Here is a 28,000-nt window from a genome sequence, read left to right as displayed (position 1 = left end):
TCCAGCCACCCCCTTCCCTCCAACATAATCTTCATTATAAGAGGGGAAAATTCCATTCCTTGCTTGGCAGGCCCTAAGGACCCAGAAGAAAGAAGAATCAAGGAGTCTTTTGAAAGGGTAACTTCCCTAAGAAACTCTTTTTCCCTTCTTGTTACCCCTCCATTTCTTTTCCTGCACTTCTCCGGATGTTCTTTATCCCATCGGTGGTGGGGACGGCCTCGGACATTCACAAATCGACCCGGTCAGCAAACCGACCCGGGCTCCCACCCAAAGGCCAGGAAATGCGGCCCTGCGCCCCAAATCTTGGAGAAGGACGAGTTAAAGCTCTTTGCCTCGGTTATCTTCGAGGATTGCTCCGCCCAGTGTCTCGGGATCAATGCTCCGTCTCATCTTCCGTCTTGCCTTCCAGAAACAGCAAGTTTTGGGCTCCGAACTCAGCTCCCCGAGGTCCCCCGACTCTTCAGCTCCCCGGTCTGTCCCTTGGGGGAGAGTCTCGCAGCTCTGAGCCCCGAACTTCCTCTGTGTCCCACCGACGGACGGCTGTGTTCTGGCCACGGTGCGCGCCCCGGGCGCTCGCTCTCCCCGTACGCGGAGCCTTGAACGCCGGGAGCAGTGCCCCGGGGAAAGGCTTCCTCGGACCTGCCGCGCGCGGACGGACTGGAGCGCGGGCGGCGGGGCGCGGGGCCGCGGGGGCGCGGGGACCTCAGCCTCGGCCCCGGCCTCTCCCCTGCCGGCGGGCGGGCGGGGCGGGGCGGGGCGGGGCGGGCACGACCCGGGGGCGGGGGCGGGAGCCTGCCCGCCGCACCCTTGGCAGCGCTGGGCGCCCGCTCGTCGCCACCGGGCACCCCGGGCGTCGGAGACCATGGGGAAGCTGATGGTGCTGACCCTGCTGGGGGCCGGCCTGGCCTTAGTCGGGGAGAGGCTGGTGGCCTTTAGGTGAGTGGCAGCGTGGTGGGGGCGCCCCGGGCCTTTCTCTCCTCTTCCAAGTGTCAAGGGCTGCCCGCGCCGCCTTCCTCGCAGGTAGGAAAGAGCGTTTTTGGCACCTCGCTCCTCAGTTCCACCCAGCGGACTGTCCCTCGAGAAGCCCTGATGTGGAAAGTGAGCTGTTTGCCTTTCCTAAGATGCTAGAGCAGAGATGCCCCCGTGTGTTTTCTGAAAGTCGGGCCCGCCCCCTTTCCCCCTTGTCCAGGTGACCCTTGGCATTCTGCTCCTGGGAAAAAAAAAAAAAGAGCTCCGTTGGAAGGGCTGGACCTGGAAGGGACGGGCTGCCCGCTGAGGTTTACGGCCCGCTCGGACATTGCCCAAGGCCAGGGAAACACTGATGAGTACTGGGGTACAGAGCTCGTCCTAGATTAGAGGAGCTATAGCCAGGCAGCAGGGAAATGAGCTGAACCGTGCAGATGGTGACCGGCCAGTACTGCAAGCATTAGGCCCTTTTGAAGTGGAAGATCTAGTGGTGATAGGCAGAAGGATCTCAAGAAAAGTCAATATACTGGGCTAGAAAGAAACGTTAAGTAGGATATGCATTTCTGAGGGGATCTAAAGCCTCTGTTTGTCTTCACTTGTCTTAAAGTTGCTTTTATTTATTTCTCCAAGCAGAAGCTGATCTCAGAAGTTCCCGTTAGAATCTATTGAGAATCCTGATGCCTTTTGTTAATACCTTCTAGCTCAGCTTGAGAGTGTTTATTGTTACATTGATTCCCAGTGCACCCAAGTGAGAGAATCATAAAAAATAATAATTATAAGGCAGATCTAAGGTGTATTTTTACAAGAGTGGCAGTAAGATAAGTGTAAGATAAGTGTAATCTTCCTGAATACCATCCAATATAAATTTTAAATTATCCCTGGTATTTAGAAGAACGATTCACTGTGAAAACAGGAACACTATATTGAAAAATAATTTGGCCAATTGTTTACATTGTGGTCAGTTTGACGACTTTATACAAACAAGTCAGCGTAAAATTTTTTAAATAATGAAGTTAGAGCAAGAGTTCCAGGGCTTAGCTATTAGGAAACACTTGAATTTGCTGAAAGCATTCTGGTGGAGGGTCAAAAGATAGGACTATAGGGGGCTAAGGGGAGCCAAGGTGAAGATTTATAATAGATAATACTTTAGCAAATTAAATACTACTACTCTGTACATTTAAGGTAATAATACTGTTAAGTTACTTATTATATAATATCATTTATCGGGCAGCAAAGGGTTGTCCATGTATAATGGCATTTTAGTCTTTAAGCTATAAGTGGATGAAATGAGGTGATATAGGCACATTACTCATAAAATGTCCACATTGTGTAAATAAAAGTATATAAAAGGAAGTACCTACTTACTTGTTATATCATACATAAATGATGAGAAGCAAAGTTAATGAATAAGAAGGTGATTAAAGATAGTGTTTAGGAAAAAAAAAAAGATAGTGTTTAGACATTGATTTGGCTGTTGTGCATCGACCTCCGGTGTTTTTATCTTCTATAGACAAAGAACTAATGCATTTCGAAAAGTGGAGCCAGTAGAACCGCAGAACTGCCGCCTTATTGAGGGACTCGGTATGTATGTGACAGTGCCATTTCTTAGTCACCATCCACCTGACTGAGGCTGCAAACTAACTTAATTCCCAGCTACTCCTTAGAGCCTTCTCCCAGGGGCCTCCACCCCATCGACTGAAGCTACAGTGGGGGGGGGGGTCCTCCGGGGGCCCTCCTGAATGTCCAAATCCATGGCTTTTGCCCCAGTCCTTTTTCCTTACTGATGTCTCTCCAGTCATTTGAAGGATATCATGTCCCTTACTAAACATCCCTCCTGTCTCTTCTGTGATACTCGGCTCTCCTCTCTGTCTCCTCTCTGTCTTTTCTTGCTTCTTCCCTCTCCTTCATGGTATCTATGGCTTCAAGTATCACTTCCTTCTAAATTTATCTGCAGGTGCCAAAAGAAATAAGCCCTGGCCTTTACCCTCATGAACCTGATAGCCTACTCAGATGTCTTTCAAAAAATTAATCAAAACTCCATAGCTGCTTCCCTAACCTCTCAAACACCAGGCCTTTTTTTCCAGTCTGAAACTCCTTGCCATTTCTGTCCTTTCCTCCCTCATACTCTCACCCACAACTAGCTCTTCTTCTAGACTTCTCCCACATATGCTAAGCCCATTCTCAAAGGGACTCAGCTCCATATTTAGGAGCCATATGCTTTCCCTTTGTCCCTCATTGTTCGTTATGAGACTTCTCAGTATCAGCTTCTTCTGTGGCCTCACGTGGGGCTGATCTTGCCTCCTCATTACTGTTACTGCTGCATCGGCTTATCTGGGCTCCCAGCCTCCTATTCTCCCCGACACTGCTACTAGAAAAACAGTTCCAGGTCGATTCTGTTCACTGTTGGAGAATGAGCTTTTTCACTTTCTTATGGTTGCTCATGAAAATCTCCTCCAGGATTCTTCCTCTTTGCTTGTAGACACCAGCTCCCTCTCCTGCCTCTGAATTCCCAAACTCTGATTCACTTATGACACCTACCACCACTTTGTTTTATGGCTACGAGTGTTCTCTCTCTCAGTAGCAGATTGGAAACTTCCTAGAGTCAAGGACTGTGACTTGTTTATCAGTATGTGGCAGGATGACAACATAGTTTATTGTGATAGGAGTTTGTATTTTCTTTTTCCAGATACATATGTTTCTTTATATACGATATATTTAGACTATATATATATTCTCTCTCTATATATGTATATATATATACACACACACACATATATATGGAGAAAAAGAGAGACAGAGTTAAGAGTCTTTCTGGTTCATTTTTCTATCTTCATTTTTCTCTCTCAATTTCTTTAAAAAAAAGAAAAGAAAAAGTAGCCCTGGCCAGTGTGCTTCCTAGAACCCCGAGGTTTGTGCTGCTGGCTAGAAATGGAAGGAACTGAAGACAAGCCTCTTCCTGACTTTTGTTCTCAAAAACCCAAGCTCCTCCAGAAGGTTCTGATGGGCAAAGGGTAGGAATATGTGGATTTTTTTAATAACAGGGATCCTTTCCCCCATTGCCTATCTCTGGGAGGTAGAGCAGGATCCCTGAAAGAATGGCTGCAAAGTGTCTTTAGGGAGGGTGGATCCTTGGTACTACGTGTCCTAGCCTGTGCAAAGATCATGTGCCCATCCAGGACCTGGAAGTGCCAGAACTATATAAATTAAAGGGAACACACAGGCTTGGCAGTGAGTAATTCGGTAGTGACTAGTATAGAATAAAGTCCAGATGGTCTTCCTCAGATGTTCTACTTTGTAAAAACTTGCCATCTACGATATTTGCCTGATCCTAGCAGAAGACCCGGTAATGACTGAGATTGGATTTCCCTTTGGCTTAGTGGAATGTGGGTGCAGGGTCAAATTTAATTGATTAAAAAAAAAGAAATGTAACATTTGCTCATTTGTTTACTATTTTGTGGAATGATAGTCATATTTACTACACATCTATCTTGCAAAAGATATGAGCCTACCAAATAATGTAGTGGGATAATTAGACTAGATGATTGCTAAAGCCTAGTCTGGCTCTCAGATCATGTAATTCAAATTGATTTGAGAAGCTAAAACTGGGGCTAATATTGTAAGACATATATAGACCAATGTTCTGATTATCCAAATATTTTGAAAAGAATAGCTAAAATGGTTGGAACTGGCTGAGAGCAAAAGAAAACAATGCTACTTCCTGGAGAAATTGGCATATCTCCATTTTATATTTGGAGAATTAAACAAGTTTGTCAATAGGGCAATATTGATAGACATCTACAAATAATGCCACTGCCTTACGATAGGCCTAGTGTCTATAAACATTCTGCCGACTTCCTTACAAACATTTGTATCATCCCCACAACTGACCTGTAAGGTGGGTGCTGCTTGCATTCTATCCCTGCAGGTTAGGAAACTGATGCACAGAAGAATGAGGTGACTTGCCTAGTGGTCCAGAACCAGAGAGTGACAGGCCTACCTTATGAGTCAGGGTGGTTTTTCTTCTAAGTCTTGTCCTCTTTGCCGTATGACACTGCCTCTCTTATCTACTGACAACACATTTTGTTATGGAAGTGTTGGAAAAGTATGATGGCAGCAGGAAACAGAAAATCTGAGATGCAAAAAGTCGAAATATTAATAAATAGAGCAGACCAAGACAAGGCAGCCTGAATAAAATCACTAGTGGGACCACCTTCAGGAGACCCAACTATTTAATGAGTGAAAAGCTTTCTGAAGGGATGAAAAACCAGTAAGGATTTTAGGCAGGGCTTGGTAGGCAGTCACGGAGCTGGAGAAGAATTCTGATTTGTGTTCTCTTCCGGTCTAGGTTTTTGTGGTTAATTTTATTGATGAAAGAAACGTTCCTCTTTTTATTTTCCTTCCCGATATTCTTTCTGGAAAGCAAAGTTGAAAAGCAAAATAATTCTAACCTCCAGAAATCATATCTCATAGATCTTTTTGTAGTGAGTTTATCTTCTTCCAGGGCTTTGAGAGTCAAGGATTGTTTTAACCAGGAAGTTAGTTGGCTGCCTTTGGCATGTAATCAAAGCTGCACTTGAAATTACTGGGGCTCCACCCTCCGCAGGATTATCAAGTAGACAGCCATTGTCTTTGGCATCTCCCAATCTTTCCCTCCATCCCTTTTCCTCTCCAGATATGCTTCCCCTATCTCCAAAATATATTTCAACTCCATTGTAGGTTCCATTTGTTTTCTTAATTGGGTGTCAGAATCTTCTTTTCGAGATGTGCAGTAGTGATACTATTGATTATAATGTTGCAGTGTGACACTCTCTCAGGGTGCCTGTAGAAAATGATCAAAAGCCAAGGAGACAAAGTTATGCCATGTAGAGGGTTGACAGATTAAAAAGCAGTAGATATCTATTCATAAGACTGATTTTTTACTTATCAGTGGGATTTTAATAATAGTCGTGCACAGGCTAACGAGTATGTAGGGAGAACTCAGGGGAGGGTGTCCTGGGGGCTCTTACTCCCACAGGTGCCACTGTTGCCACGAAGCACTGTGTTGTCATGCAGGTGCAGTGTAGGTGGGGGAGGTGGGGAAGGAGGGGCGGGAATGCTGTGCTTTCAGTTGGTGGTTCTTTTTCACATCTAAGTGGAAAGCGCCAGCAACCCTGGGCCCTGGATTAAGTAAGTAAATAAAGACAAATTCAGCACCTCCAGAAAACACCCACCCACTTCTTTTGTAGCTGAATTACTGAGGTAAGTTAATGCTGTCAGAGAGGGTATGTGAAATGGTATTTGGATAAAAGATAAAAGAGCACACAACTTGTGGGACACCTTATACTAAGAAATTAACACTCACTTGTCAATAGTTTAACCCAAAGACAAGACAAAGTTCAAGAAACTAATATGGTTTGTCTTCCTGAGTCAGTCAACCAGCTGTTATTTATTTTTTTTAAAAGATATTATTTATTCATAGAGATCAAAGAGAGAGAGAGAGACTGGCAGAGACACAGGCAGAGGGAGAAGCAGGCTCCATGCAGAGAGCCTGACGTGGGACTCGATCCAGGGTCTCCAGGATCACGCCCTGGGCTGCAGGCAGCGCTAAACCGCTGTGCCACCGGGGCTGCCCTCAACCAGCTTTTATTGGGAGTTTTTATAGTGAAGAGGCAGATATATTATGTTGGGTGCAAAGCTGGAGTACTGAGTGAAAACTGGTCCTTGTTGCCAGGAAGCTTACTGTCTGGTAGGAAAATCAACAAGCCAACCGAAGGCTGCAGCCCAGGTGTGAACAAAATATCAGGGTGGAGATAGTCACAGGTGACCACATAAAAAGGGTGCTAGAACTAAGAGGAACTGGGAGAGGTTGCAAGGGCTGGGGAGGTGGCTCCCAAACTCCTCTCTAGAGCCTGTGACACCCAGGCAGGGGGTGGGGGGAAGATGTGGGTTGCCAAGAAGAGGGAGCAGCCTGTGCTCAGGCATGCAGGTGAACAAGGCTGATACATTTCAGCAACTACCAATGGAAGAACTGCAGCGCAGCTGGCATAGAGAGTGGGGAGTGGGGGCCAAAAAGCTGAGTGGGCCTGGAGCCGACATGTGGAGAATTTGGGATCCAGACCAAGAAGTTTAAGATTGCTATTGCCAACTCTGGGAGACACCCGCAGGATTTTAAGCAGGGCAGTGATAAGATTGACTTTGCAATTACCGTGATGACTGTCAGCAGTGCAAACAATGCTAGTAGGGGAGCAAAACTGACCAGTTAGGAAGCTATTGTGCAAATCCAGGGGGCAGTTCCAGAGCTCGAATGATGGTGATCAGTTGGATTTGGGGAGTAAGGAAAAAGAAAGCATCAAAGATAACTTCAGGTACTTGGGGGTATGGAAGTGCCATCCACCAAAATAAAAGTATAAGAAATGGAGCCAATTCGAGGGGGAAATGTCCAGATCAGTTTGGGACATGATAAAAGTGAGAGATGAAAAAGCCAGGAAGGAATGTCCAATGTACAGGGGAATACAAAGGTCTGGAAATTGGCAGAGCGATTTGGGCTTGATTTAGAGATTTGAGAGTCAATGGCACATGGGTAGAAGCTAAAGCCACAGGACTGGTGGAAATTGCACAGGTAAAATGGATTCTCTGCCATGAGAAACAGCCAAAGGCAGGCTGGGTCTGGAGAATATATTTATCTATGTCCAGAACAGACTTAGGCAGGAAAATAGGGCAAAAGGAAACTGAAAAGGGGTGTTCAAGAGAAAAAAAAGTAAGAGAAAAAAAAAGTTGGTTCAAAAATTAACCAACCTGTATTCAATGTGATTTTATTAAACTGCTTTATTCAATTAGCTGGTTCTCCCCATGTCTGTTTTACTCCATGTGGAAACTGCACTAAATCTTTCAAGCCATTATGATACTATAGATAGATAAATCTTGATTAACTGGGATGTTTAGAAAATGGAACACTCTGATGAATTTAATTTTCAGGTTACCAGTTGGGGATTAGTTTCAGTAAGTGAGTATACAATTAAATCTTCTTCTGTTCTCTAATTTTCAGTGCCCATTGCTCATTACTCTGTTGATTCAAATTTGCATTTTATTGGCTTTGTTCCCCTTTATCCCCCCTCCCTCTTTGCTCAATTTTCTTTTGACACACTAGCAACACGTTATCCCACACAACCACTTCCCCATGTGTGCCAGTTACTATAGCTATGTAACAAATCACCTTAAAACTGAGTGGCTGACTTAAGTGACAATTACTTTGCTCATGAATTTGCGATTTTAACAGGGTTCAGTGGACACAGCTCATTGCTGTTCCATTTGCATCAGCTAGGGTGACTCAGGTTGAGAAGTGAAGTGATCTGAGACTCTTCCAGTGTCTTCTCTACCTTCTGTAGTCTCTGTATAGTCTCTCCTCTGTAGCTTCAAAGTACTCAGCCTTCCTACATTTCAGCTGAGGGTTCCTAAGGACCATACTGACAGAGAGGGACAGAGACAGAAGAGGAAGGGGAAGGAAAGGAAAGGGAAGTGGGGGGAGGGAAGGGAAGGGAAGTGGGGGGGGGGGAGAGAGGAGAGAAAGAGAAAGAGAGAGAAGAGATTGAGAGAGAACCAGCAGCAACTATCGTTATGATTTTACCTTTTATGCCATGTGGCATCAATTCCACCTCATTTTATTTGTTAAAGTAGTTACCAAAATCCACCCAGATTCAAGGGGAGAGAATACAGAGCTTACCTCCTTATGAAGGAATATGAACATCACATTTTAAGAAGGGCATAGGGGTATGATATATATTGGTTCTACCATATTTGTAAAATATAGTTTGCCACAGTAGATAACCATTGCCTTTATCCTCAGTCCTGCCTGCTTGGGACCACAACCTATGTGGGTCTCTCTCTCTCTGTTAGGAGACATATAAGCCCCATTTTCATCTGGTTCATGGTCATAACTTACTTCTTTTATGCTTCTTTCCATAGAAAAATGCTCAGGACCAGCCCTTAATGAGAAAGAGAGCTGACTAAATTGTTCAAATTTATCTATATTCAGTAGTCTTTCCTAAGACTTATTGCTTTTATAACGGATAACAAGTACCCAATAATTTCCCAATATGATTGAATAAAGATATATTTTTAGGCCTCAACAAGTTAGAAAAGAGAACTGTTTGGCTGAGAGGCCTTTAAAGCACCCTCACAATGATGACTTTCCAAATGTGACCACTCCATCTGTACATCAGTCTTTTATGGGGAATGAAGGTGAATCTCTCAGGGCATAGCCTCGAAGTTGTTACATAAAAGAATAAATCTCAGCTATGAATTTATTTTATAGTTATTTGCTTTTTTTTCTCCTGAAAATTGAGTTCTAAAACAAATAATTTAGTATTTAGGGAATCTGATTCAGGTTTTACTGTAGAGTACCATGCCTCTGGGATTCCTGGAAGTTAATGTAATTTCCCAAGTAAATAGTTGAAAAAGTTAATGTAGTTTCCAAAAGAAATCTAAAGTTTGTCTGTGAGATTTACTTTTTAAGCCTTCATTCATGCATCTTCCTGATCCTCCACTTCTTTTGCAGAAAATGGCTCTGAAGATATTGATATACTTCCTAGTGGGCTGGCTTTTATCTCCAGTGTGAGTATTTTCCATGGCCCTCATGTCAATAGTTGGATAGATAGTACATTAATGTTGCCGACTAGAGCTGCCAGATGGATCCCTACATGCTCATCCTAACTGTGGTCAAATCAGTCAACAAAAAAAGCCAAAACAAAATTCCAGAGTGTTAGGATACCACAGGAATGCCCAGGTTGCTTGCCCCATGTGGCCAGCTCCCTGTGGGCAGTTACAAATTCAGGATAGTCTCAATAAGTGTATATTGATTTCCATTTGATTCCTAGACTAGTCTCTAGTTTTGTCCTGTTGGTGTCCATCTTCATCATTGCCCTGTGGTACTGGATCTCAGCTTTTGGTAGTCATCTCCTCACTAGCTGGTAGTCTTTTCTCTATGCCTGTTTGTGTTTGGAGCTCGGCAAATGTTTGTGAATCATATGTTGACTGTGTTACTTGATTCAAAAGCCGGAGTATTTTACATCTTAGATTCCATGCCATCCCTTCCAACTCTTTCAAAGGCAAGTAGAGAAGAGCCTACATTTTATTTCCAATACCATCTTCACAGATTTGGAGTGATCAGGAAGCTATATGAAAGACTGACAAATAAATGTAAATAAATTAAACACAATAAATTGAAATGCACATGTTGTGAAGATGTTTAAAATTACCATGTATTTATTGAACACTTGCAATTTAAAATGAGATCTAAGATTCTAAAAAAGCAAATAGACTCCATTTTCAATGTGAATTCTGATTGCGGAATTGCGTGTCCTAAATACTAGTAGAATACTACCAAATAACATGAATTTTTAGATCTATCTTTTTGGCTAAAAAGGGACACATATAATCACACTTAAAAGCCTGAAATCCTAAATCCTTAAGAATGCAAGGTAGAGTCAGGGGTTCACTTGGATTTTAAATTATTGTTGGTGGCAATAAGTGTTGGGATGCATGAGTGGGAGAGGTTTTATTTCTTTAGTTTTCCTCTAAAACCAAAAGTAAAACAAAGCTGTCTAGAGGAGTTTTTCCTTTGTTGTCTTAAATTTTCTAATGTCAATTAGATGTTCAGTGTTATGCCAAATAGACTTTTCAAAATGATTATTCTATAACTGGGAGATTTCTTTGCTTTGAGGAGATAATATTTGTAGTTACAGCTGTGTGCTGCTTTTCTATTTTCATTGGAACTAAAAGTACTGAACTATTGCTGTATAGAAACTAGAGATTTTCAGTGGAGAAATGTTAATGTGGAGCTTTAAGTAATGGAGCTCTTTTTTATAAACAACTCATAGGGCTAAGGATGGTGTTTTTGGCTTATTTTCAATTTCTTTGCACTGAAATGAACTCAAGTCCTTGTTTTTGGTTTTTCCTATCTCCCTTTCTGGCCTTCCCAGAGCATGTTTGGAAGCTGCTGGTTTAGAGAGAAACTCTTCACCACATTTGTAGTCAGCCTATAGAGAAGTGCCAGGCAGGCTATTTGCTTCCTTACCTTGGGACTTGGCATGCTTCTCTTCGCCTGCCTTCTTCACATGAGACGGAGCCAACTCCTAGTTCTCTGTCAGGCCTTACTGTGGTGGCACTTTAATTCTACAGGAAAGTCTTCCCTGACTCTCTTTCTGGGTGACATGCCTCTTCGATGGCCTCTAACATTGTTTGTGCCTAGGGTGCTTATATACTACACCTTGTCTGATGTGCTCTCCTGGTGTTGCCTCCCCAGAGTTCAAGCTCCTTGTGGCCAGAACTTTGTGGAGTGTCTATTGCCATGCTCAACACCTAACACGCTACCTGACATGAGTGGGGTACTTGGCTATTTACTTAATGCATGTGCTGGTGAATGAGGGCAGTTGAGAATTTCAATGCTGGTGCACACCTCCATGTAGCCTATTGAGGAAAATAAGACATCTGCCCCTCCAGGGGATTTTCACCATTTTTGGTGGTGAAAGTTATCCAAAGGATGGCTTGCATTCACTTTCTACAAATTCTTACCCTATTGCCTTAAACAGAAAACTAGGTGCAAACGAAGCTACTTCCTGGACTTGTTTCATTCATCATGACACTTAATCTAGGTCAAGTTTGTTTGCAATACCCTATGCTTATTTACTTATCAAATTATTTCCAGTCCTAGAACATCCAGTCTTTAAACTAGCTGGCAGTGCCCCCAACCTACCAAGATACTTGCTGTGTTCAAGATACACTGAGCAGTGTTCCCCACTGTCAAACCTTTCTTTTTTGGTGTGGCAAGAAAGAGTGTGGAAAATTAATGATATGAGTCACTTAGTCTGTTCACTTCTCTGGGCTTAGTTTTACTTGGCGAAAGGGAAAATCTAGATGTCTCTGACATTTTTTTTTTTTTTTTGTCCTTTATTACCATTACCTAAGCCACTGGGCTTGGTAACAGTCTGACTATGTCGAAAGGTTAGACCTGAAGACTGAATTTAATGACCTGATACTGGGAAGAACAGTGATGCTCTTAACTGAGAGTAATAAATACAAATGAGAGGAAGGATTTGGGGAGAGAATGTTGATTCTGGTTCTAACAATTTGATTCTGAACTGCTCCTAGGAAGAAGTTGGGAATGTGAGCTAGACCTCCAGAGATAGGTTCCAGGTAAATGTGTAGATCTGAGAATAATTGGTATAGAAGAAATATCTGAAGCCTTGTGAATAAGATCTGCAAGGAAAAAGTATAGAACAAGAAGGAAAGAGAGGTGGATGAGGATAGAAGGAGGAAGGGGCGGAAAGAGATGTAGGACTTCTATCTGGAAATTCTACTTTTGACTTTTTGAGAAGGAATAAAGGGGTACATCATAGTGTCAAATGCCATAGAGCTACAGATAAAAAAAGGTGGAGGGGTTATCAAATAAGATATTTTGGAGGGCACTGATACTACCTTGAGTGGAGGCACTTCTACAAATTCATGATATTTGGAGCCATTCAAGACAGGTGACAAGACCAAATGATGTTTCTAAGCCTACAGTGTGGGGAAAGCAAGATAACTGTGTGTTTGAAGGAGTAGTAAAATTAGGAGAAGATTTGTTTCAAGGAAGGAGAAATGAGCAATCTTTCAGGCAAATGAAGGGGGCACTGGTGAGAAATGAGTAGGAAAGCAAGAGAGAGACTGTCATTTCTGAAGACGTGTCCCAGAGAACAAGCAACTAAATAAATAGACAACAGAAGTATTTAACTTAAGAACAGAAGAGGGATACTCTTTCCTTAAAAAAAGAGGGAAAAAAGAAAGAAGATTGATAAAACTGAAGAATTACTGAGACAGAAAGGAGGGAATCAAAGGAAATTCATGTTGAGTGGCAAGGGGTTTTGTTTTGTTTGTTTGTTTACAGAGAGCTAGGAGGTAAAGTCATCCACTGAGAATAAAGAGGAAGAAGGTAGGTGCTTTGGAAGATAATAAGATGAATTTAGAACAGATACTTGGGGAAATGCAATAGATTGCTTGGTAGAATGAACAAAAAGATTGATAAACAGTATTGAATGTCTGAAGCTAGAATGATAACTTTATAGTAGAAGTTTTATATAAAAGCTAGACCAGAAAAAAAAAAAAAAAGTTAGACCAGGGCAAGGGGAGTTGGTAGGAATTTGATAAGGAAGCAGTAAGTAAAGAGTGTGGCTTCCTAAGAAGACTGTTGGTTGATGACGACAGGTTCAAGGTCTGAAAGGAGAAGTTTGTGGCTAGGGGCACACAGATCTCTCTTCCTCCAGGTCAGGTGACCTGAGAAAAATGAAAGCTGGAATAGTACCTTTTCGAATGGATTTCAGCAGTGCCATTGCTATCTGGGGAAAAGCCAGGTTTCTGGTAAGATTTAGGCATAGATGAACTATTCTAAAAAAAAAAAAAAAAAAAAAAAAAAACAACCCTCGAAGATGTATGTGGAGTTGTTTGCAACTGAAGATTGACTCCCATAGGGGTAGAGTGAAGGACAGTGGAAGGGCCAAGAATAGTATTATTATAAATAAGTGTGAAAGTGTGTATGCATATTTCTAAGCAAGGGAGGGGACAAGAAGACAGAAGATAGAGTAAGAAGGAGATAATTTAAATCAACTATAACTGGAAATGAGGCTACAAGAAAAGATACAATGTTGTTGATATTAATATATATCAGAATGATGGGGGAGGGGACCAGGGAGGAAGTGAGCTGAGTTTTGTAACTGGTGTAGCACAAACCAACTCCAAGTTTTGGCACAATGACCTGGGATGCAGCTAAGGCCCATTGCCTATTATTGGTTGATAGACACATGTAATTGGTCCTTCCAGTAGAGAGATCCACAATCCAAGTTACTGAAATACATTTTTTGCAATATTTGAAGAAAAGGATTCATGTCCAAATTTTCAGATATAGCTATAGGAACAAAATAGGTCAGAAATAGTCAACTTTATGTGACCGGTTCCCCTATGTGAATTCTTGGCTACTTCTGCTATTTGTCACTACATAATACAATGGATGTAGGGATGGGAGCAATATAATGAGACTATATACCCCTTCTCTCTGCCTCAAGGAAGGTTAGTTGCCAACTATCAGGGCTGGAAAGGACAGATTATCAGGCAGGACTTACCAATCATACACTTTAACTCTCTTATTTTATAAAAGAGGAACCAGAGGTGTAGGCAGGCCGAGGAGCTCACACAAAGTAACCCAACCTAGTGTCTTGCATTATACATTTTAGCTTAACCCTTCTATGTTAATAATTGAATATGAGTTCTTCCCACATTCCCATTCCCAATGGCTTAGGTGACATTGGTAATCCCTCAGATCAGATAATGGCACAAGATGACAGAGTGAAAAATCCCAGAAATCCAAAAGAAATTCAGAACTTTGAATATTTTTGTTAGGTTTTGAGATTTTAGCTTCCATATCAAAAGGAATGAAAGTCATATATGCACTTACTTATTTTATATTTTTTACAGGGATTAAAATATCCAGGCCTGCCAAGTTTTGCACCAGATGAGCCAGGACAAATTTTCTTGATGGATATGAATGAGCAAAACCCAAAGGTCCAGGCATTAAACATCAGTGATGGTTTTGACAAAGCATCATTTAATCCACACGGAATCAGTACTTTCATCGATGAAGGTAAAGCCTGAATGCTTAAAAATAAGGGGGAAATGAGGGAAATACAAGCCACTCAACCTCAACAACTGAATGTGTATGTGAAAGGAGGGAAAAGTCTATTTTACCAGAAAAATGTATATTTGTAAGATAATAAATGTGTACTAAACATTTGTAAACACCACATTCAAAAAGGGAGACTAGAAGGTGGCCATTCCTTCTTCCTCTTATCTCCTTCTTTTTCCATTTCACCTTCAAAACCAGTTTGGAGATTGTTCTCAGCAATCTAACATATTTGTGGGGCTGGGGCCTTGCTACCCCTCCACCCCCCTCCCCTGGGCCCCTATCCCTGGGGCTGTTTGTTTAAAAAGAGTAATAAAAGGAATAAAAAAAATTATCCTGAAATAAAAAAAAAGAAACCTAACATATAAACTGAAAGCCCTTTGAAAATAATTGTGTGACATCAGAAAACATAACATGAAAGAAAACAAGAGATAAACTAGACTTCATCAAAATTAAAAGCTTTCTGCTTCAAAAGACACCACGAAGAAAGTGAAGAAATAGCCCAAAGAATGAAAGAAAAAATTTGCAAATAATACATCTGATAAGAGACTTGTATCCAGAATATATAAATCACTCTTACAACTCAACAACAAAAAGACACCCCAATTTAAAAATGGACGAAAGATCTTAGTAAACATCTCCAAACAGATATGCAAATGGCCAATAAGCACATGAAAAGATATTTAATATCCTTAGTCATTAGGAAAATGCAAATCAAAACCATAATGAGATGGCACTCCATTCCCACTAGGATGGTTATAATAATAATAAAAAAGCAGACAATGACAAATGTTGGCAAGGATGTGGAGATATTGGAACCCTCGCACTTTGTGTGGCCATTTTTGAAGGCAGTTTGGTTCCTCAAAATAAAGAGTTACTATGTGATCCCCAAACTCCACTCCTTGATACATACCCAAGAAAATTGAAAACCTAGATCTACACAAACACTTATACACAAACATTCATACCAGCATTATTCCTAATATCCAAAAGGTAAAAATAACAAATTCTCACCACGTGATGAATGCATATACAGTGGGATATTATTTGGCAATAAAAAGGAATAAAGTTCTGACGTGTGCTATAACATGAATAAACCTTGGGAAAATTATCGTAAGTAAAAGAATTCAATCACTACAGGCCACATACTGTATATGATTGCCTTTATATCAAGTGTGCAGAATTGGCAAATTCATAGAAACAAGGAGTAGCTTAGCAGTTGGCAGGGGCTGGAGAAATGGGAAATGCAGTTAATGGGTATGGGCTCTCTTTTGGGGGTGATAAAAACGATCTGGAGCTAGAGAGTGGTTATGGTTGCACAACTCTGTGAATATACTAAAAACCATTTCAAAAGCATGAGTTTAATGACAATGGATTATATGGCACAGCTGTTACAAAAAACTAAGTTATTAATACATTGTATATACTTTAAAACAACAGCTTCTGATGTTATTTCTTACTTGTTCATAGTTCATAATTCCAGATTAATTTAATTTTCAGATATGTGTGGATCCATAGGGCATGTGGAAAATAAAAAGTGAGATCTCACTAATCGTAACTAAGTGAAGAGAAGGCCAAATAGAAGTGTTGCAATTCAGAATTTTTAAAGAAATGATGTGTTAATTCTTTCAAATACATACTGGGGTTACATGTATTGTTAAGAATACATTTGTTGGAGTGATTTTATTGGATAAAAAAATAAACATTAAGAATTATTAATCCACTTACCCAACAGATCTTTGTTAAATTCCTTTGGTCTGCACAATAGACTTGTTCGTTTTTATTTATTTTTTATTTTTTATTTTTATTTTTTTGACTTGTTCGTTTTTAAATAAGTGGGTTCCTTTTAAAACTTTCACATATAATTTATTTATTCCTCAAACTAAAACACTGGGCCCAACTTTTTAAAATATGGAGTTACAATGTTTCATCTAATTTACCCTTCAGATATCTCTCTAAGCTGTCCACCTCTTCCCATCCTCCCTGCCACCATCCCAGCCCAAGCCCCCAACATTTCTTCCCTGGACTCTATAATGGCCCCCTGACTATTACTGTCTCTCTTATACCACCTCCTTCCATTTTCATAAGCAAGAGTTATTTTTTTATGCAAATCTGATCACGTCCCTCCCTTCTCAAAATTCTCCATATTGTTTCTATTACTCTGAAGAAAAATCTCACTTCTCCTGAATGGCCTGGGCTCCTAGGCAATACCCCTATGTGTGTACTCTGGCAACTGAGTGTCTTCTCCAGTCTCATCAGATTAGCACCTTCCCCCATGACTCTCTCAACCAGCCGCCCTGGATTTCCTTTAGACCTATAAAATGCTCCATGCATCAGGGCCTTTGCACTTGCAGTTCCCTCTATATGGAATGTCTTTCCACCACTTCTGACTTATTCTCACTAATCATTTAGGCCTCAGTTTAGATATCACCTTCTCAGGAAAGCCTTTCCACCATCTTGCTTCAGACTGTGAACCTTATTATATATTTCTTCTCAGTGCACTCCTTCCTTTAGCACTCATCAAAATGGCAATGAAAGTTTTTTTATTAATGTTAAATGATACCAACCTTTTTCCCTCTCCCACTATTGCTCTATAGTGAGCTCCCTCGCATCCTTAGATCCAAGCTTGTTACCCTTTAAGTGGGGGCCACCCTATGAAGAAGACATCTCCCCTCTCCTGTATTCTTGTATTTACTAATTATTTCCTCCCTGTTTTCTTTTTTCTTTATTTTTAAAAAGATTTTATTTATTTATTCATTAGAGACACACAGAGAGAGGCAGAGAGGGAGAAGCAGGCTCCCTGTAGGGAGCCCGATGTGGGACTTGATCCCAAGACCCCGGGATCATGATCAGAGCCAAAGGCAGACATTCAAACACTGAGCCACCCAGGCGCCCCTCCTCCCTGTTTTCTTCTCTAAAATATAATCACCATAAATCACGTGTGGCTTGTTTATTGCTGGATTCCCACAGTCTAGAACAATGTCTATTGCATAGTAGGTACTCTGTGATCATGTGTTGAATGAATAAATGAATGAGCCCCATGAGACAAGGCAGATATTAATAGTCAGTTTTGTAGATGGAGAAATGGGATTTGAAGAAATGCAGTGACCTGTGACTTCACATCTGTCATTAATAAATGACAGTTCCAGAAGTAGAACCCAAGTGGTCTTCCTATATCCTATACCCTTTACTTGGGTGATATAGGGTTCCAAGCTCTTTTTAAATTATTTGAGTCACCATTTCTTTGCCTGACCCTCATCTAGACACTTTCATTGGAGAAAGGAGAATGAGTGACCCCATTAACCTAGAGCTATTTTATTGCATGGGATAGTGTTAGAGGTGGATTTTTTTTTTTTTTTTTGACATGGAGAGTAGGGGTTGTTTTTTTGGTTTCATCTTGTTTTTGTTTTCTGAGATGGAACCAGTTTATAGACTAACCCTTAAGCACTTAATTAGACTTTCAGAAGTTGAATATATTATGATTGCAATCTTATTTTATTAGTTACTTCCTTTAATTATGTATTTAATAAGGGCAAAACATTACACATAAATTGGAATGGAATGAGAAGACAAAAACCAAAAATAAGCTTCCCGAGCATCTCGTATATGGGAGGAGAGGTCCAGGAGAGGTCTAAAGAAAGGATAAAACCAAGGCAGTGCATGTGATGTTCATGTTGCGTCTGGCAATACAGTCTGGCTGAAGAGCCACGTGGAAGCTGAAATCCAGCTTGGCTCTGCTTGCAAAGCCTTGCGCCCTGGAACAGAACTGGGTCAGACTAAAAGAAAGATTCACCTGTGAGGGAGTGCCTTTCCTTAATTAGGGTAAAGGTACCTGTGTTTTTCAGTGGCCCTGAATATAACTCCTGCAACTCTGGGCTGGCACTTGCTCTATTGCATGTTTGAGAACCCATCAAGAAGGGAAGAGGGGACAGGAATGCAAATCAAACCCTACAGTGGGAGATGGGGCCAGGCTTTTTCAAACTCCAGAACTCATCTGACCTAGCACTTCAATTCAGAAAACAGTATTTTGAGAAACAGATTACTACCCTCAATCCTGTCTGCAGCAGTTCACATTTCAATGTGAAAACAGATAGGTGAACATGCTCAAAGTTGGCAATACTTAGAACTGACTAGTCTGCTTTCTTTTGCATTCATAGTTACTTCTGTGACTGTTGGGCTCATCAAATATTGTTGTTGCAACCTTAGGTAGTTGACTTGTGCCAGAAGTTTATTCTCTAGCTGGGACATGTCACTTATTTTAAGAAATTTGCATAGGGGATCCCTGGGTGGCATAGCCCTGACATTTCTTGATTGTGTGTTGCAATGTAGGCGTTTCTCACAGAAAAGAACTCTCAGCACAACTTTTGCTCGCTTGTATCCACTTCTCCTGTTGAAGTGCCACCTTGGGAAACCACATCTGTTTAGTTTATTCACCTTTGTAGTTCTGTATCTTCCTGTTGGAGAGGGTATATAGGTGAGGCTGAGGAGACTATTGAGAAATGTTTGGGCTTGGCTCTGCCACTTGGTGGTGGTGCAATTTCTGATGAGTTATTTACCTTCTGAGCTTCAATTTTCTCAGTAAAATGGAGATTCTGGTAATATACCTAGCAGGTGTACTGTAAGGATCAAATGCAAGGTATATAAGAAGGGTGCTTGAACATTATGAAGTTCTACACCAAGTTTGATAATAGTTGCAATAGAAGTAAACTTCTTGGAAATTATGCCTTTTTCCCAACTTAGACCATACTGTGTATCTTTACGTTGTGAATCATCCCCACATGAAGTCCACCGTGGAGAAATTTAAGTTTGAGGAACAACAACGTTCTCTTGTACACCTAAAAACTATAAAACATGAACTTCTCAAAAGGTATGGAATTAAAGCACTTTGTACTTCTATTTATTTTGCGCCTCTGCTGTGTGCTTTATTTTCTTTGGTTCAGCAGGCTTAAACTTTTGTTTTGTGGCATTTTTTCCTAAAGCTTTCAAGAGGTTCCCATGGTGACTCTGCCCAGCACCTCACTAGAAATTGCTGTATTCAGTATTGAATATCTTTATATTCTCCAACTTTTTGAAAGCATTTTAATCCTATAAAGGTGCTCAATTAGATTCCCAGCTCTAATTTCATCCTGTATACCACAACAATGCAATACCTACTATTGGGCTCTCTTCAAACACCTACACCTTTTTCTAGTTGTCCCGGTAGGTTGTGTTCTGAGAGCATTACCGACTGGCTGTTATAAGCAGCCTCCAGATGGGCCATTCCTTTGTTTGATAAAAGCTTTAGAGCACTATTTGAAAAAAAGGCTGTAGGCACATATAAAAATTCACATTTACTAAGCGTTGACTCTGTGCCAGGCACTGTGCCAAAATACTTATTTAATTCTCCCAACAGCCTTTAGTAATAGGCAGGAGTAAAAAACTGGGACTTAAGAAGTTTCAGGTTAAGTAACTTGCCCAAATTACATAATTTGTAAGTGGCAGAACCAAGGTGTAAACCTAGATCGGTCTGCATTCAAAGCCGGACTCTCAGTCACAGTGACAGACATCCTTCTTACTTTGTTGAGAAAAATAGTTAAGTTTTTTAGTGTATAATTGCCCTGTTCCAAGGCTGTAACAAACAATGAAGAATTTGTCTTTTGTAAAATGGACTCAACGGCTGAAACATTAGTAGAAGTTCATCTTTTTCTAAAATAGAACAGGAAAAGAAAAGGAAGGAAGGTCACCTTCTCTCCTTTGCTCTCTCTCAAAATCATGTTTGAATTTCTCCCTGTAGAATTTGGGGGTGATAAGCAGAGGGCAGAAGAAGAGAAGATGGGGATGCTGAATGCTTCTCGTGATGCACTGCACTGGGTTCTGAGGCACAGTGGGGACCGGGACCGCCATGGGGTTACTGAGAAACTGTGGACAAATCTCTCAACCTATGCTTCAGTCTCCTCAGCGAAATGGGGTTCTCTCACTGACCTGACTTACCTAACTGGTGATTGTGAGGATCAAATGCCATAACATATGACCTCACTGAACAAGTTCTTTTCATTGAAAGCACAGCCTGAGGGAAAGTTCAATAGGCCAGGACTTTACTGGAGAGTTACCAGCCGAGGGCACAGAAGTGAGGGATCAGCCTGAGGAGGGAGAGTGGGTGTTGAATTGTGTTGAATGTGTTGAATTGTGTCCTCTCAAAAAGATATGTTGACATTTTAACCAATCTTCTCCCAGTGACACTTCAGAACATAACCTTATTTAGAAATAGGATTACTGCAAATGGACTCAGTGAAGATGAAGTTATATTAGAGTAGGGGGGTCCTTAATCTGATATGACTTGTGTCCTAATAAGAAGACTGTGACAGACAGGGAGAATGCACGTGGAGATGAAAAGTGAGACTGAAGCATCTCCAAGCCAAAGAATGTCTAGAGTTACCAGCAGCTAGAAGAGGCAAGGACAGATCCTCCCATAGAACCCTCAGAAAGAACGAGGCTGTCAGCACCTTGATTTCAGACCTCTTGCCTCCTGAGAGACAGTAAATTTCTCTTATCATAGACTACCCAGTTTGTGGTGCTCTGTCATGGCAGCACTAGGAAACTCATACAGGAGAGAAGCTGTAGGGAGTATGTTAGCAAGCCAGCCATTGCTAGGTGCATCTAACTATTGGAAATCATGAGATTGTCCTCCAGTACACAACATCAGCCTCATTTTAGGACAATCTAGCCAAGGTAAGAAAGGGGGAAGAGTTTATCCCCCTGTCCAATCTCTGCTGAGTCAAAAGTTTGCCTCAAAGGAGTATTAACTCCTGCACACTTCTGGGTGTGAGTATGCAAGTCAAGCCTGGTGATATCCTGTGCTTTGATGTCAGCACACATACCTGGAAATGGGAGCCTGAGGTCCATTACAGAAATAAGGCTGTGCTGTGGAAGGGCTGTCAGAACCACGAAGGGCTGGTTGAAGGCATGCCGGCTGGACCAGGGCAGGGGACGCTTTGATGACCTAAGGAGAATTTTTGAGAGGTGCCCTGATACACAACCTCCCCTGAGCTCTCACGGTGTAGAACAAGGTGCTATGGGGAACTGATTATTAGGGAATCCAAAATAACCAATGCATTTGCCAGTACTTTTGGGAGGAAGGAATGCTTAATCCAAGACCCAAAAGGTGAGTAGCCTAGTGACCTTGGGAAAGTCTTTGCAAATTAAAACCTCAAAGGATTTCCTGATTCATCCAAATTATTTTTCTAAATTTTTAATCTAAAAGTATTTAATTTTTTTAACATTTTTTTCATCACCATCTCTTTTTTCTTTTCCAAAATGTAAATGACCTTATTGCTGTTTACTCTTAAAGAGTATAACTTATTTCATTTAAAAATTTTAATAATATGGAAGAACAAAAGCAAGAAAGAATGACAGTCACAATTGCAATATAAAGATCAGGATGGACTAGGTTATGTTACAATAACAGAAAAGAAGAACTATAACACTCTTAGTGGCTCAAAACCACAAATTTTGTTTTGTTTTCTTACTCATGCTACATGTCCAATGCAAGTGATTCAAGGACTCAATGTTATATTGTCCTCGTGTAGGGCCCTAAGAGACCACACTTTCAATCAGCAGAAAAGTTGCCAGTTACTGTTGAAGAGTAAGGGAATCATGGTACATATTGGCTCATGTTCCAGCTAGGAGGTGCACACATCACTTCATTTTACTGGCGAAAAGCAAGTCACATGGCTGGGCCAAACATCCAGGGCATGGAGAAGCCTAATTCCAGAAGAAAGAGAGCCAGAACTATTGGTGAACTGCACTGTGACCACCACGAATAGCCATTATTAACATTTACAAGTCAACACTTTGGAGTTGAGGTTTCATTGCATGTGTTTTTTGCTGACTTCTGTGGAAGAGAAGATTGAGAAAATAATAAACAGCTAAAAGAAAATCCATCAGGTGTAATGAAAAATCATATACTTTATGTATGAATTTCTTAATCCAAACTGCTTCATGTATACTTTATCATGCTGATGAACATAATGGTCTTTGAGATGTAGTGATTTTGACAACAATCTGGGTATTTATACACTCCTTGGGTTTTGCTCTCTCTCTCTCTTTATCACTTTAGTGTGAATGACATTGTGGTTCTTGGACCAGAACAGTTTTATGCCACAAGAGACCATTACTTTACCAACTTCTTCTTGGTACTATTCGAGATGATCATGGATCTTCATTGGACTTATGCTGTTTTCTACAGTCCAAGAGAGGTCAAAGTCGTAGCCAAAGGGTTTAGCTCTGCCAATGGGATCACAGTCTCACTAGACAAAAAGTAAGCTTTTATAATTTTCCAATACTTTGCTCTTAACATTTTGGTGGACTCCTTCTTTTAAGAGGTGATTACGTCCTCAGGCTTAAGTAGTGAGGTGTGGCCAGGGTTCACACTCTATGTGTGATCATATGTACACCATTTGCCCTCTTACATGTCAGGCTCCCCCAATGAAATGAAAGATGTGGACTCAAGGATGTGAGGTTCTTGTTCTAATTTATTATTCTAGATTCTAGAAACACTGTTACCTAACACACTGAAAAGGATAATAAATGCACAATATCTCTGCCCTTTATGAGTCTGAAAAGCATTTAAGCTTTACACCAAGTTGAGTTACCCAAAAGTTCTATTTATTTATTTATTTATTTATTTATTTATTTATTTATTTATGATTTTATTTCTTTATTCATGAGAGACATACACAGAGAGAGGCAGAGACACAGGGAGAGGGAGAAACAGGTTCCCTGCGGGGAAGCTAGTGTGGGACTCGATCCCAGGACCCCAGGACCACAACCCAGGCCAAAAGCAGATGCTCAACCACTGAGCCACCCAGGTGCCCCCAAAAGTTCTTTTTGGAGAAGGAAACATGACTTAGATTGGGCATTGTGATTGTGTAAATTTCAGATTTACTGAGATATTACAGCAGATTTTTCTATAAGAAAGTACGATTTTATGCAGCATAAAATTTTATGATGAACTCTTTTAAAGTGTTTTAAAATGGAAAGTGTTTTTTAGAAGAAAAGTACCCATGAATATTAATATGTAAATTTGAGATAATAGAGATGATCCCTGTAGAAAATAACTCTAAGTGTTCTTCCTCTTTTTAAAAATGATTGTGATTGAGCTTCACGGTCATCTGATACATCTTTCCAAGCACTAGTTTGCGGAAGTACAGATTCTCTTGGTCTTATAATAAGGAGGTCTACTTACCTCCACCTAATTGAAGGAATAAATTGTGACTCCTAAGTAATGAGACTGAGCTTATATGTCACCTAGAAACACCAAGTTCATTACTCTATAGTCCACCTCTCATATTTGAAGCTTACTTAAAGCTCTTGAAAGATCTTAAAAATAAGACTGTTATCTTCTGGTACTGTGGTTTAGAAAGACCTTGCAGTGGTACTTGGAACTCTTGTGAATTTGTAGACAAATTCTCTCCTCCAAAGTAAAAGCTTATGTCATCTCTCATTATTACTTACATGTAAATGTTATTTGCTTCAAAGGTATATCTACATAGCTGATGTAACTGCTCAGAACATTCACGTACTGAAAAAACATGAGAACTGGGATTTAACTCAAGTGAAGGTAAAAGCACCCTGGCTTGCCCACACAACATTGCCTCTTATACCAGCTCCCATGCCTGACCTAGGACTGTGCTCCTTGAATGGAGGAAACTTGACTATTTTAGAAGAATATCAGTGAGATTATGCTTGCACTTCTAAAATTCAGTAGAAAGGGCCCTTAAAAAGACCCATTTAGGGAGCCAGAAGGAGCTGTTGGGGGAGAGGAGGGGTACACAAGAAAGTTGAAACAATGTCTTTATATTTCCTTTTTGTTGGAAGGTAATACATTTGGGCACCTTAGTGGATAACTTAACTGTGGATCCTGATACTGGAGATATTTGGGCAGGATGCCATCCTGACGGCAAGAAGCTGCTGATCTATAACCCTGAGGATCCTCCAGGGTCTGAAGTAAGTTCCTATACTTCTCTGAGCTCATAGGCAAAGGTGCAAGAAAAATTTTGTTGAGGTGACTTGGGTCACATGCAATGCTCCGGAACTGAACAAGTCCGGCATACAGAAAAAGCAGAGATTTTCACAGAATAGAGAGATAGAGCCCATTAATCTTTTTCAGGTCTCCTGGTGCCAATTTAACATCAGTGCTAAACAATATGTCCCACTCTTGCTAGGGTTGTACTTGCTATTGGGAAGAATAGATAAGTAGGAGCTTGATTACTCACATTGACCTAGGTTGCCATATCACATTTCCAATCAAGATATAAACTCTGGGAAAGACCTAAAGTTAGGCAAAGGGAGAGTACTATATGAGACCATCTTCTTTCACACTACCTACTATGAAGCTCAAGAGAAAGGATTTAAATGACCATAATCTAGAAACCAAATTAATTTTTGCCAGCAGGTGCTAATATATACAATACTGTTGAAGAATGTCTCATTTTAAAGATGCTGTTTGTGTTATTCAAAATTTCTAAAGAAAAAAAATTCTTCTAAAACAGGTGTGCCTGGGTGGCTCAGTGGGTTGAACATCTGATTCTTGATCTTAGCTCAATATCAGGGTTTTGAGTTCAAACCCCATGTTGGGTTCCATGATAGGCCTGGAACCTACTTTAAAAAAAGAAAAGAAAAAATATCTTCAAAACAATAGCATACACCATTGAATGGTATGTGGTATTAAAAACAAGAGCAGCATTTTCTTATAGCATTCAGTTTATGAATAACAGATCTCTAGTACATTCAATATAGATACAAATTCTGGCACACATACTCTGAGAGATTAATTGACAAAAATTTGTTGAGTGCTTATAATGGGCCAGACTTTGTTCTAATGCCTGGAATATATCAGAAAACAAAACATACAAAGATCTCTGCTCTTCTGGAGGGGGATAGACAATGAACAAAAACGATAAGAAGTAAATTGTATAGTAAGTTTGAAGGTGGTAAGTTCTATGGGAAAAAAAGTATAACAGGGTAGAGGGAGTCAGGATTGCTGTGAACAAGGGGATGGGTAGTCCTATTATTAAATACAGAAATCAGGGTAAGCCTCATTGAGAAGGTAAGGTTTGAAGAAAGAAATAATGTTTGAATCTAGATTGGGGGAGTTGGGGAATTAAAATTCAAACCCTAGCCTGGTAACTGGCCCCGGTAACATATACTTCTTTCTGCTTCCAATATAGCTCCTCTTCAGCTAAAAAGAGTATTTCTCTAATTTATTAACATATTAGTCATAGCTTCTTAAAAACAAACAAACTAATGACATATGTTGGCAGATTGAATTTAAGTAATAAAAAAACAAACAAACAAGCAAAAACACCAAAAAATACAAAAAGAAACAAAAGTTCAGTCTGAGCTAGAGCCTAAAGAACTGTTACCCTAAGCTAGCAATGTACTTTTGCTTCAGATACATGTCTCGAAAAGTGATACATGCTATTATTTTTTACAAACACTCAACAATATCTGCTATAAGAGAATGAAAATATGGGAATGCCTGGGTGGCTCAGCGGTTGAGGGCCTGCCTTTGGCTCAGGTCATGATCCCAGGTCCAGAGATCAAATCCTGCATCAGGCTCCCTGAGAGGACCCTGCTTCTCTCTCTGCCTGTATCTCTTCCTCTCTCTGTGTGTCTCTCACTCAGTGTGTCTCATGAATAAATAAATAAAATCTTTTAAAAAGAGAGAGAGAATGAAAGTGTGATACATAGCATGATTTGAAAATCTTTCTCATATATCTATTTTCATGTTCATCATATGTTTATTTTAGATAAGATTTCTTCCTTCACGGTCAGTGAGACCCCTCACTTGTGGTTGAGGCTGAACTTTTCTACACAAGTTCCAAGTTTGAGTATTTTCATGTAGCAAACCTGAGATGAATTTATGGGCTCTTCCTTAAGATGAAAAAACAAAACTAAACTCTAATAAGTGTTGATATATATTCATGACTCATCAATTTCTAATTGGTTTTCTTTAAGTCCTGTCATGTCCTATTTGAGTGAACCTCATCCAGGCTATTTAGAAAACTGAGCACTTATATGTTTGCTGATGAGCAAACAAAAGTGTGTTAATCTTGAGCATCAATAACAGTCACAGGCAGGGATGTCATATGGCATTCCAAAGTATGCATTCTCTATGCTTCTGAGCCATTTTTGCAGATGTGAGGGGGGCTCCAGCTGTGATGACTACCATCCTACTGGTTATGAGGTTAGGTTGGCTTGTTTGCTGAGTGTCCCTGTATCCTTTCTGTCCTGTGTTTCCGTCCCCATAGTAGGCCTAGTCAAAAGCAAGACCCTTCCCACAGAGTAACACTATTCACTCAGGAATCAGATAAGAGCACCCACTGGTTCTCACCTCCTCCTTTTTTTTTTTTTTTTCACCTCCTCCTTCTATAGGAGATGCCTGAACTATCAAAATTGTGTAAACAACCTTGTTGGGGAATTTGGCTAATGTCAGATAACCAGTCCACTTGACTGTATAGATAGAACATTGCTACTTGCATCAGAATAAAAAAAAATAATTGTATGCAAATGTTAGTGTACTGATTTCTGAGAAATATATTAATTTTGGAATATTTGAGGAGGAAATGTCACTGGCAGCTGTTTGCTCATGTAGTATATTAATGAATGATCTTTTCTTAACAGGTACTTCGCATCCAGGATGTTTTGTCTGAGAAGCCTAAGATAAGCACCGAGTACGCCAATAATGGCTCTGTGCTTCAGGGAAGCACCGTGGCTTCTGTGTACCATGGAAAACTTCTCATAGGCACGGTATTTCACAAAGCTCTGTACTGTTTGCTTTAGATCCCAGACATTCCAAAAAAGTCTTGTTAACCAATGAAAGACAAAATTGCAAGCAGCAAAATAAATGTGTTTATTTGGGGTCTCAGGGATTGCAATGTGAGAAATACAGATTCGGCTAGAATTGAAAGCTTGATCTGGGGAGACAAAGGAGGTTGGAGTTTTTAAAGAGGAGAGAAGGGATTTACATAAGTTGTTTGAAGCAAAGGTTTTTGGTGTTGGTATAGCTACAGTTACACTAATCTACGTGTGATTGGTTGCTAGGGCTAGGCAGAAAGTCTACTTATGTCCATTTTAACACCTACTAGATGACTTGGCTTTTAGCTGAGTTTAGGAAAACTTCTGAGAATTTTATATAGAGCATGTGCATAAGCCCCACCTCCTTGATGTCCTTCAAGCTCTATTTTAAATAACTCTTTTAGTAATTGTCACTCAATTTTATTGTCTCTGTTGTCAATCTACATGTTTGGTAAAAATAAACCCATAATTATATGATAAGTGGAATTGTACATAAATGACAAATACCAATAA

The 28,000-nt window shown here is 40.5% G+C and overlaps 1 protein-coding gene across 3 annotated transcripts; it reads left to right on the top strand.

Annotated features, from left to right (window-relative positions):
* Window positions 1-170: 170 nt before the first annotated feature.
* On the top strand, window positions 171-28,000 carry PON3 (paraoxonase 3). 3 transcript variants are annotated; one of them, XM_038556863.1, is made up of 9 exons: window positions 171-556; window positions 2,477-2,547; window positions 9,500-9,555; window positions 14,446-14,611; window positions 19,391-19,517; window positions 22,746-22,946; window positions 24,167-24,248; window positions 24,506-24,634; window positions 27,314-28,000. In XM_038556863.1, the coding sequence occupies exons 1-9, from the start codon at window positions 186-188 to the stop codon at window positions 27,470-27,472; spliced, it is 1,362 nt and encodes a 453-aa protein (XP_038412791.1). In that variant the 5' UTR covers window positions 171-185; the 3' UTR covers window positions 27,473-28,000. The 3 variants fall into 3 exon arrangements, with proteins under 3 accessions (XP_038412791.1, XP_038412792.1, XP_038412793.1); XM_038556864.1 differs by having other exon boundaries at window positions 362-471; XM_038556865.1 differs by lacking the exon at window positions 171-556 and adding an exon at window positions 776-936.

The sequence above is a fragment of the Canis lupus genome, chromosome 14 (assembly GCF_011100685.1).
Source record: "Canis lupus familiaris isolate Mischka breed German Shepherd chromosome 14, alternate assembly UU_Cfam_GSD_1.0, whole genome shotgun sequence".
Taxonomy (NCBI): domain Eukaryota; kingdom Metazoa; phylum Chordata; class Mammalia; order Carnivora; family Canidae; genus Canis; species Canis lupus.
Note: the sequence above shows the minus strand (reverse complement) of the source record. Positions and strands in the feature narration are given on the sequence as shown.